At 45.8% G+C, this 12,036-nt stretch overlaps 1 protein-coding gene and 1 long non-coding RNA gene across 2 annotated transcripts in view; one reads left to right on the forward strand and one right to left on the reverse strand.

Moving 5' to 3' along the window:
* Positions 1-12,036, forward strand: part of LOC128409515 (uncharacterized) — a 46,509-nt gene that overhangs the window by 32,315 nt on the left and 2,158 nt on the right. The window contains exon 2 of the long non-coding RNA XR_008329238.1: positions 4,892-7,998. This is a non-coding gene — a long non-coding RNA (uncharacterized LOC128409515). The remainder of the gene's footprint in view (positions 1-4,891; positions 7,999-12,036) is intronic.
* Positions 1-12,036, reverse strand: part of LOC128409501 (zinc finger protein 91-like) — a 48,400-nt gene that overhangs the window by 23,850 nt on the left and 12,514 nt on the right. The window contains exon 3 of the mRNA XM_053380026.1: positions 1,543-3,031. Coding sequence (XP_053236001.1) covers positions 1,543-3,031 — 1,489 coding nt within the window. The remainder of the gene's footprint in view (positions 1-1,542; positions 3,032-12,036) is intronic.

Below are 12,036 nucleotides of genomic sequence, written 5' to 3' on the forward strand. Positions count from 1 at the left end.
CTCAATATGCCAGCAAGTATGGAAAACTCAGCAGTGGCCAGAGGATTGGAGAAGGTCAGTCTACATCCCAATCCCAAAGAAGGGAAGTGCCAAAGAATGCTCCAACTACCGCACAATTGCGCTCATTTCACATGCTAGCAAGGTTATGCTTAAAATTCTACAAGGAAGGCTCAAGCAGTATGTGGATCGAGAACTCCCAGAAGTGCAAGCTGGATTTAGAAGAGGCAGAGGAACCAGAGACTAAATTGCAAACATGCGCTGGATTATGGAGAAAGCTAGAGAGTTCCAGAAAGACATCTAGTTCTGCTTCATTGACTATGCAAAAGCCTTTGACTGTGTCAACCACAGCAAACTATAGCAAGTTCTTAAAGAAATGGGAGTACCTGATCACCTCATCTGTCTCCTGAGAAATCTCTACGTGGGACAAGAAGCTACAGTTAGAACAGGATATGAAACAACTGATTGGTTCAAATTTGGGAAAGGAATACGACAAGGCTGTATATTGTCTCCCTGCTTATTTAACTTATATGCAGAATTCATCATGCGAAAGGCTGGGCTGGATGAATCCCTAGCCGGAATAAAGATTGCCGGAAGCAATATCAACAACCTCACATATACAGATGACACAACCTTGATGGCAGAAAGTGAGGAGGAATTGAAGAACCTTTTAATGAGGGTGAAAGAGGAGAGTGAAAAATATGGTCTGAAGCTCAACAACAACAAAACTAAGATCATGGCCACTGGTCCCATCACCTCCTGGCAAATAGAAGGGGAAGAAATGGAGGCAGTGAGAGATTTTACTTCCTTGGGTTCCATGATCACTGCAGATGGTGATGACAGTAGTCACGAAATTAAAAGACGCCTGCTTCTTGGGAGAAAAGCAATGACAAACCTAGACAGCATCTTAAAAAGCAGAGACATCACCTTGCCAACAAAGTTCCGTATAGTTAAAGCTGTGGTTTTCCCAGTAGTGATGTATGGAAGTGAGAGCTGGACCATCAAGAAGGCTAATGGCCGAAGAATTGATGCTTTTGAATTCTGGTGCTGGAGGAGACTCTTGAGAGTCCCATGGACTGCAAGAAGATCAAACCTCTCCATTCTGAAGGAAATCAGCCCTGAGTGCTCACTGGAAGGACAGATCCTGAAGCTGAGGCTCCAAGACTTTGGCCACCTCATGAGAAGAGAAGACTCCCTGGAAAAGACCCTGATGTTGGGAAAGATTGCAGGCACAAGGAGAAGGGGGCGACAGAGGACGAGATGGTTGGACAGTGTTCTCAAAGCTACCAACATGAGTTTGGGGTCACGAAGAGTTGACATGACTAAACGACTAAACAACAACAATACTTGATTTTTTATCATGTTTTCAATAGTCTGTTGGGAGCTGCCCAGCGTTAAGAATTTTTTAAATTTTGTTTTGATTATGGCAGACCAGCACGGCTACCTACCTGTATCTGTTGTTATTATTATTAGTTCTTTAAACATTCCAAGTACGGTTAGGGTTTCTCCCCTTTATGAATTCTTTGATGGGAAGTGAGACTGTGCCTCTGACTGAAGTTCTTTCTACATTTCAAGCATTTATAGGGTTTCTCCCCTGTATGAATTCTTTGATGGGAAGTGAGAGCATCCTTCCGACTGAAGCTCTTTCTACATTCCAAGCATTGATAGGGTTTCTCCCCTGTATGAATTCTTTGATGAGCAGCAAGTTTTCCCCTCTCACGAAAGCTATTTCCACATTCCTGGCACTGATAGGGTTTCTGATCTGTATGAGTTTTTTGATGCATCAGGAGATGGGCCCTTTGGGTGAAGCTCTTTCCACATTCCAAGCATTGATAGGGTTTCTCCCCTGTATGAATTCTTTGATGAACAGCAAGTTTTCCCCTCCCACGAAAGCTCTTTCCACATTCCTGGCACTGATAGGGTTTCTCACCTGTATGAATTCTTTGATGCATATTGAAACTGTAGTTCTGACTGAAGCTCTTTCCACATTCGAAGCATTTATATGGTTTCTGACCTGTATGAATTCTTTGATGGGAAGTGAGATTGGCCCTCTGAGTGAAGCTCTTTCCACATTCATAGCACTGAAAAGGTTTCTCCCCTGTATGAATGCTTTGATGTTTAGTGAGATTGGCCCTATGAGCGAAGCTCTTTCCACATTCATAGCACTGAAAAGGTTTCTCCCCTGTATGAATTCTTCGATGGGAAGTGAGTAATCGACTCTCACTAAAGCTCTTTCCACATTCCAAGCACTGATAGGGTTTCTCCCCTGTATGAATTCTTCGATGGGAAGCGAGTAATCGACTCTCACGAAAGCTCTTTCCACATTCCAAGCACTGATAGGGTTTCTCCCCTGTATGAAATCTTTGATGGGTTGTCAGAATACTACTCTGTCTGAAGCTCTTTCCACATTCCAAGCACTGATAGGGCTTCTCCCCTGTATGAGTTATGTGATGGGAAGTGAGCTCTGAGCTCTGTCTGAATCCCTTTCCACATTCCAAGCACTGATAGGGTTTCTCCCCTGTATGAATTCTGTGATGGGAAGTGAGCTCTGACCTCAGTCTGAATCTCTTTCCACATTCCAAGCACTGATAGGGTTTCTCCCCTGTATGAATTCTATGATGGTAAGTGAGCTCTGAGCTCTGTCTGAATCCCTTTCCACATTCCAAGCACTTATAGGGTGTCTCCCCTGTATGAATCCTTTGATGGGTTGTCAGATTGCTCCTCTGACTGAAGTTCTTTCCGCATTCCAAGCACGGATAGGGTTTCTCTCCTGTATGAATTCTTTGATGGGAAATGAGAGTATCCTTCCGACGGAAGCCCTTTCCACATTCCAAGCACTGATGCAATTTCTCTCCACTGTGAGTTCTTTCGTGTGAAGTAAGGCTATCCCTCTGAATGAAGCTGTTTCCTTGATGGGAGGTGGACTGGGAGGTCTGACGGATGTTCTCTCCACACCCTGAATATTTATTTGACTTCTCCACCATGTGGATTCTGTTGTGATCTCCTTTGTTCTTCCCTTCCAATTCAGCACCATCTGCAATGAAGAGAGTGTTGAATGGTTACTTTAAATGTAAAGGTTCATCATTGTTCCACCCGATGTGTATGACTTTAAGGGGCCAGAGCAAGGGCCAGAGCAAAATAACGAGACCCAGCTTTACAGCTGTGAAACACAGCAGGTGCTGCTGAGTTGTATTGATTAAGCTGTGTTAGCAATTGGGTGTAGTATATAAGGAGCAGCACCTAACTCTCCCATCACCCTGGGGGATGGGTTGGTGGTTGGGTCATGTTTGTTTGTTGATGTATTTAGTGTAAATGGAGTTTTTGTTTTTCTTATTAAAACCTTGTTTAAGTTATTTTTGAGTCCCTTTTTAATGCATGGTCTCCCCAGCAAGCTCTCTGCAGCGCTACCATACTGCAAATAGCCAACAGAGAGAAGCTAATTAGAGCCTCAGGAAGAAATGAAGCACCAGATTACTGAACGATGTTAATGAATTAAAAAATTCTTTTCCTTAGCTGGAGCAGTTCTTTGCTCCTCCCTTTCTTCTAATTACTCTCCTCATTGCTTTAGTCTTCCTGTCTCCTCTCCTTGCAAGTTTGCTGTCTTTACCTCCCCCCTTCCAGGCAGCCTTCACTGCTAGTGTCCCTTATCTCGCTCCCGATCGCTTGCTGATCAGTGGCTTTGTTTCAACACCCACTTCCCTCTTTCAAAAAAGAAAAAGAAAAACATGATCTGCTTTTTGCCCCTGGGCAATTCGTCTCCAAGGACCACGCATTCGCCCCATAAGACACACAGACATTTCCCCTTACTTTTTAGGAAGAAAAAAGTGTGTCTTATGGAGCAAAAAATACAGTAATTAAAATACATTCTAGAATCAATTCAGAATGAAATTAATGGCAACCATTGGGTTAGAGTTCTATGAAGATTACAGAAGGAGAGAGGGGGTCAGACTGTCCATGATCCCACGATTCTCCTCCTTTACTTCCTTATGCAGAACTCTTTGGTCAGGATCCATTAACGTCCATGCCTTGTCTGTGAAACCTACACCCCATCAGCAGTTGCCTCAATCTGACTGGTCTAAATTTAAACTTATACATAAATCACTTCAGTTTGAACCCCTGTCCTGTGTTCATGAGGAGACCAACTCCGTATTATTTCATTGGTAACAGAAGAGGAAAAATGACTATAACTCACACTTAATCTAAACACAACAGCCGCAAGAGCTCCTGACTAGGCATTCAGCTATGCAATGTTGAATGCTCTCTGTTCTCTCCTGTTGCCTCATTTTTTGTTCCACTTTAAAACATTTCATGAACCCAGAACTCACATACTGACCACTAATGATGAATCGTACGTTATAGATATTCCTGCAAATAGATTCTGCTAGTTTTGAGATATACAAATGACATGAGAAGACTGGGTCTACATCAGGGGTCAGCAAGCTTAACCTCGCCTGGGCTGGTTCACTCTCACGGAGATCGCTCCGTGGGCAGGATCACGTGTGTAGACACGGACTCACCGAGCAGACGGCTCAGTTCGGGGGCAGCTCAGTTAAATGACTCCTATGAGCAGCTTGCGGCCGGTGGGACATAAGATTGCCGACCCCTGGTCTACATATTTGCATCATTTAGTGGTCCTATGATCCTTGTTTTTAAAAGCAAATAACAGCTAGTCCAAAAAGAAAAGAAAAAGGCAACACACGGAGGACGCAGGATCAGGATTCAGTTCCAGAAATGTGTGTGGATAAGCCTGATCCATGGAAAACGTGTACAAGGAAGTAACCTTAAGCCTAAACAGCATACAGCCTATAACTTGAATCCGTATTCATGTTAACAGAAAATAATAAACAGCACTGTTTGTTCCATTTCTGTGGAAGAACAGAACTGTTATAATAAGGTTTGTTTGCAACCTGTTTTCCCAAAGATTTTTTTTAACATATAGACACATCTCATCATATCTTTTTTCTTAACATCTTCTGCTCGAAGGAGCTTTGTGACTTCCTTCTATCACGTCTAATAGTTTACCAATTAATTGCATTCTATTTTGTTTCTTTTTTCAGTTACATCAATACCTATCTCATAACATTGTTCGGCATAAATAAGTGATATTTTAATCTTACAAATCTTCTGACAGTCCTACTCTGTTTTCCCAAAGAAAACCCACGGTCGCTCATGATTCTTACTCCATTGGGGATTTCACCTGAGGGAAAGGGAAGCAGAGGGCTGGTCCAGCGGTGCCAGGGAGAGAAAGTGATGTGGCGTCAGCTTCAATTTGGCTCTTCCCATTGCAAGAGCCAATTAAAAGTTGCACCTCGGAAGTCGAAGAGACTTCAAGAACTATACGACTGTATTCCTAGCTCAAAATGCCTGCAGATTACAAAGGCACAGGCAGGCAGGTGGGGGAGCCCGAAAAGGTGCTCCCCTTCTCCATCTCCATCCGCCTGCCTGCCTCCTCCCACCCCCAAACTGAGCAAGCCCTGATACCTCTCTGGCTCCGTCCATCCAGGTCCCCATCTCCACTCCCCTGGGACTCACCAGATCTCTCGGAGGTCCCTGGGAGGGAGCGCTCAGAGGTTGTGGGGAGGGATGCAGGAGACAACCTGACCAGGTCAACTGTCCATCTTCCTCCTTCCATCCTCACTAGCTTTGCAGGATCCGTCTCTTTCATCCTTCCTGAGGAGCCAAAACAATGGGAGATAAGGAACTGCTTATAGCCATGGAGACGTACTTACAAATTGGCTCTGACTTTGGGAACTTTTCCCTTCTTTTGGATACCAGTTAAAAACTACTGTATCCAGCTGTCCTTTGGGATTAAAAGATGTTAGCTTGAGGAATCTGAACAGTCTTTTGGAAATTGGCGGTACAGAAGAAGGGGAAAGGAGAAACTCCAAATTTTGGGGTTTGGAGGTATAAGAGGGAGCTAGCAGGGAACTCTTGGCACTATTGAGGGGATACCTCAGGAAGTGGGAAAGAGCCTGGATTAGATCTCAAAGCAACCTCATTGCCTCATTATCAGCGGCTGCCAAGAAAGACCTGCCGACTGGAACTCCAGCATATCTGTGATTTAAACATCAAATCAAATTTGCCATGGGATTACAGTAAGGCTTAAAGTGGAGACACAACTTTTGGAACTATTGCAAATCACCACTGTCTGGGACAATACAAGCAGATAAGGACAAATTAAGTACAACTTTGCCCTTAAAGACATAAAACTGAAATAGCACTGTGCTGACCTCTCTTTATTGGACCTTTTAATTTTGTTTTTTGTCTCTCCCTTATAATTGTATATTTTAAGTTTCTGAACTTTATTGGATGTTCTTCTTCCTCTTTGCTATTTTTTGTGATATTTTATGATTGTAATACTTGCTGCTGTGTGGAGGGAGAAGGTAGACAAAAGCGAAAGAGAAACTGGAAAATAATTTTGGAAGGGGGGAAACAATCTCACGGTCAGACGGAGTTGGAACTGGCAGGTGTGACCTTGGACAGCTTAAATAACACTGGGAACCAACTGATATAGAGATGGCAGGGAAGGAAGGAGCAATAACTAGAAAAGCCGCAGCTGCGGCTGCAACTAGACGGGCAAGTGTCCAAGAAGAATTGCCTGATAAGGGGGGAAGAGAAGAGACAGATTTGCTTGCACAGCAACTTTTGGAATTCAGGAAAGAAATGGTTCAATCGATGCAAAACTTTACACAACAGGTCCATAGTGATAAGGAAAAATCTAATCAAACCTTGATTGAACAAGTCCATAGAGATATTGAAAACTCCAACAGAGTTTTGAAAGAACAATTTGGGATACTGGGAGATAAGGTTAACAAGTTGGAAACCACAGTAGATAAATTGGAAAAGACCAAAGAGGAGACAGGAGAATTGAGAGAGGAACAAAAAGGGATGAGGGGGACTTTGGGAGGGGTTCAAGGGAAGCAGAATGAATTGGAGGATCAGATTCTTCTTTTGCAGCTAAAGGAAAGACATAGAGAGATTAAGATTAAGGGGATTCCCATAATATGATACAGAGTCAAACTTAGAAACATGTTACACAGACAATCTTGATGGGAGAAAGGAGGGATTAGCTGGATGGTCTTTCAGAGAGCTGTTTCATAATTAGGACAAGAGAGCGAAGGCAGCCAGGAGATCGTTTTATTAACATTAGTATATAAAAAAAGAAGGATGCAATCCTTCAAAAGAGTTTTGAAGACAATCTCATGGTTGTTGGGCAGAAAGTAGATATTTTTCAGGAAATTTCACTGAAATTGAGACTTAGAAGGACCAGATATAGGTTTTTAACAACAGCACTTAGGAGAGTTGACATCAGACACAAATGGGAATTCCCAGAAGGCATATCTTTTACATTTATGAAAAAGAGATACAGGCTAACATCAGAATTTCAAGCGAGAGAGTTCTTTGAAAAATACAAGAGAGACTTCGAGCCAAAACAAGACGGGGGGATCCAGTAGCAGAACAAAGAGCTGCTTTGGAGCGGCTATCATTGGAAGGGGCAATACCCCAAAAAACAGATATTGTAACTGACTCTGACAATGACCAATCTTAAAATATTGAGCTGGAATGTTAATGGATTAAACTGTAAAGCCAAACGCATTCAGCATGTAATAGCAAAGCAGAAATTAGATATAATCTGTCTCCAAGAAACACATATTGAAAAAACAAAAAAACTCCTAATTAATAAAAAATTAGGTTTGGACTTCATCTCATCAGACAAAACAAAAAAGAGAGGAGTTTTTTACATTAATCCTGCACTTGAACCCAAACTGATTCAGAAGGATGAAAAAGGTAGAATCTTAGTAATACAAGTTAAAATCCAGGGGGAGGAAGTGATATTGGTTGGTATTTATGCACCCAATGACAAAAAAGCAATCTTCTTCAAAAAGTTAGAAACTGAACTACTCGAATTTGCAGATCAAAAGATGATCTTAATGGGAGACTTAAATGGAGTTCCATCTCTAGATAAAGACAGGTCAGCCAGGAAAAAAGAGACAAAGGAAGGTGTCAGGGAACTGCCATCGGGAGAACTGGAGAGGAAGGGGCTCACAGAGGCTGGCAGAGACTTGTCAGCTGAGGAGGGAACCAGCAGGGGGAGAGAGGCAGTTCCAAGGGATAGTGAGTCGGAAGGAGGGCTCAGAGACAATTCCAGCGAGAACAGCGAGGAGGTTTCAGGACCTCCTATAGGGACACCCACTCCTCGCCGGAAACTGTCACGCAGAGAGTCCAGAAGACGTGTTTCCGTTAAGGAGCTTTTATGCTGGAAGAAATTCCGTAAACGCCCACTGTCGGATTCTGCCAGCGACTGACGGAGCCATGTTTATGGCGCTCCGTTACAGACAGTGGTTTGTGGACTTAGCCAAACACTGAGGGACTAGGAACTTTACGCACAAGCAGCTCAACATCCCATCACAGCAATCCGACAGTCCCTGAAAGCAGCTTGTGCAGAGAAAGCATCATGAGCAACCCAGCCGGAACCGGAGCTGCAGGAGGAGCTGGAGCCGGTCCAAGCCTGGAAGAAAGGTACCGGGTGTTGGAGGTCCAGCTAGCGCTGCAAACGGCGAGGCTCGAGGAGAGGAGGGCTCAGGATGCAGAAAGGGCAAAGGCCCCCCCACAAGGAAGAAAGATGCCAGGATTGGTGCAGAAGTTTGGGGGGGATCCCAGGAACTATCGAGCCTTTAGGACAGAGATGCAGTATGCTCTTAATCTGCAGTTTGATGACTTTCCCGACGAGGAATCGCGAGTGGGGTTTGTGGTTAGCCATCTCGAAGGAGGGGCGAGAGACTGGGTTAGACCCCTGATGGCAAGGCATGATGAAGTCTTGAAAGACGCACGGAAGTTTTTTCGCGCCATGGACCTGATGTTTTCCAGCGAGATTGAACAGAGAGTGGTGCGCAGACAGTTGATGGCTTGTAAACAGGGGAGCCGATCTGTCCGTGAGTACTGGACTGAGTTTACTATGCTGATACACAAATTGGGGTGGGATCTGTCAGCGGAACCCATTCAAATGCTTTTCGAAGAGGGACTTTCTTCGGCGGTGAAAGATGAACTTTCCCGGGCGCCCAGGGCGGAGTCTATGGACCAGCTGACCAAATCAGCGCTGACCATTGGAGCACGCCAGGAGGCTAGAGCCTTGGAGAAGCGGGAAGGGAAAGGGGAGCGTTGGAGGGATTTCCGCATTCCAGAGATTCCGGAGCCAACTTTCCCGCCCGCAGAGCCGATGGAAGTTGGAACAGCGCGCACGCGGGCAGTTTCAAATCCCAGTGAAGGGCGGAAGAAGGAGGGGAAGAGCCCCAAGAAATGTTATCTCTGCCAGCAGCCAGGTCATTTTGCCAGGGTCTGTCCACAAAGAAAGGAATGGCAAGGGATGGCAGGAGCTGTTGGGGGGAAGGAGGAGGAAGGGCAGGACCAAGTAAAAGCCAGCGCCTGACTGCCACCATCAGGGCACAGCAGTCAGGCGAAGGAGCAGTAAAAGTGCCCACGCCGGAACCTCCGAGACCAGCCCTAGTGATAGAGGTGTTGCTAGAGCTGCCAAACGGACATCCCTTAAAGATAAGGGCGCTATTGGACTCAGGCAGCTCCTGTAATTTTATGAGCAAGGAGTTTGCAGCAGAACACCAGATACAGACTATCCCATTAAGCAACCCCTTGCAGGTGACCACGATCGATGGGAGAGAGCTGTTGGGAGGAGAAGTCAGCTTACAGACCGTCCCAATGGTAATGAGGGTAGCCAGGCACACCGAAAGAATAGCGTTCAATGTGGCCACCTTGGGAGGGGCTCCCATTATTTTGGGGATGAGCTGGCTAGCGTTGCATGATCCGCTAGTGGGTTGGCATCAGAGAGTGGTCTCCTTTGGGTCAGCACATTGCCTAGAACATTGCAAAGAGGGCAAGGCTCCAGAAGGGGCAAGAGCCTTTCTAGCAGGAACAGAAGTAACGGACAAAAGAAAGGTGCCCAAACAATACGCTGACCTGAGCCATGTCTTCAGCGAAAGGGAAGCAGACAAACTACCACCGCATAGACCCTTTGACTGCCAGATCAATCTAGTCCCTGGAGCCCAGCTCCCTGTGGGCAAGCTGTATGCCATGTCAGACAGGGAAATGCAGGAGTTGAGGGAGTTTATTGACAAAAACCTGAAGAGAGGTTTCATCAGAGAGTCCAGAGCGGTGGGGGGCAGCCCAGTGTTTTTTGTGGACAAAAAAAACACGGATAAACCAAGATTGGTCGTGGACTACCGGGCCCTAAATGCCGTGTCGGAACCAGTGGCTTTCCCTATGCCCAGGATTGATGACATTTTGACCAGGGTGAGGAAGGGAAAGATTTTTACTAAACTGGACCTGAGGGGGGCATACAACCTGATACGGATAAGGGAGGGGGATGAATGGAAGACAACAATGTTCACCCCTCTAGGGGCTTTCGAATATGTCGTTATGCCTTTTGGATTACAAGCAGGCTCAGCATGTTTTCAATCGTTCATGAACCACGTCCTGGGACCTCTGCTCTACAAGAATTGTGTGGCCTTCCTAGATGACGTATTAGTCTATTCAGAGAATGAGGAGCAGCATGTAAAGGACGTCAGAGAAGTGTTGAGCCGACTGCAAGCAAACCAACTGTGGGTGAAATTAGAGAAGTGTCAGTTTCACACCAAGGAGGTGGAATTCCTGGGGTACCGCTTGTCAGACAAGGGATTAGCCATGGATCCAGGCAAGGTCCAAGCGGTACTGGAATGGAAGACACCGAAAACGAAAAAAGATGTGCAAAGATTCTTAGGGTTTGGGAACTTTTATCGGAAGTTCATCAAGAACTTTGCCCACTTAACGGCTCCCATCACGGACTATCTCAGCAGCAAGAAGAAGTTTGTTTGGACGGCGGAAGCGGAGCAAGCATTCGAAGAATTGAAAAAGGCCTTCGCTTCGGAAGAACAGCTCCTGCATGTGGATTTACAAAAACCCATGAGAGTGGAAACTGACGCATCAGACCGGGCGGTGGGGGCGGTGCTTCTTCAGCCGGGGAAGGATAAGTCGGAGTGGAGACCGTGTGCCTTCTTCTCGCGGAAGTTAAACAAATCCGAGAGGAACTACACGGTATATGACCGAGAACTACTCGCCATTCACGAAGCGTTCCGGAAATGGAGACACTTACTAATTGGTGCACAACACAAGGTGCAAGTATGCACAGACCACAAGAATTTAGAGTACTGGAGAACGGCACGAGTGCTCAACCAACGGCAAGTGAGATGGGCACAGGAGTTCTCCAAATTTTATTTTGAAATTTGCTATGTGCCAGGCCCAGAAAACGTCAGGGCGGACGCTCTCTCACGCAAACCAGAGTATTTGGAGGGGGAGGGAGCACCCGAAGAGAGACATATCATCCCAGAGGACCGCTGGGTGTGTGGGGCGGCGTTGGTGGGGCAAAGGGAACTGGTAGAGGAGACGCAGAATGATGAATACGCCCAGAATAAGCTCAGAGGTCTAAGGAGGGAGGGAGAAAACTCCGGAGGTTTTGAAGAAAGAAACGGGGCATTGTATTACAAAGGGGCACTATATATACCCGAAGGGGAATTGAGAGGGAGAGTACTCAAACAGCTGCACGACAGCCCCACAGCAGGGCATTTTGGGCAACACAAAACCATGTGGTTGGTTACTAGGGAATTTTGGTGGCCCAGGGTGAGGGAAGATGTAAGGGAGTATGTAAGAGGGTGTGACCAATGCCAGCGAGCCAAGGGAGAAAGGCGGGCGCCGGCGGGGTTATTAGAACCGTTGCCCACACCAGAAAGGCCATGGGAGGCGGTATCAATAGATTTTATGACTGATCTGCCGAAATCCAAGGGGAAAACCGCCATACTGGTCGTAGTAGACCTGTTAACTAAGATGGGCCACTTTGTAGCGTGCTCACATGCAGTCACGGCGGAAGAGACAGCTAAATTGTTTGTAGAACATATTTTTAGACTGCATGGCGCCCCCTTGAGGTTGATCTCAGACCGGAGCAAACAATTCACGTCCAGGTTCTGGAGGAAGCTCATGAGCTTACTGCACGTGGAG

This window comes from Podarcis raffonei, chromosome 2, assembly GCF_027172205.1.
Source record: "Podarcis raffonei isolate rPodRaf1 chromosome 2, rPodRaf1.pri, whole genome shotgun sequence".
NCBI classification, from domain to species: domain Eukaryota; kingdom Metazoa; phylum Chordata; class Lepidosauria; order Squamata; family Lacertidae; genus Podarcis; species Podarcis raffonei.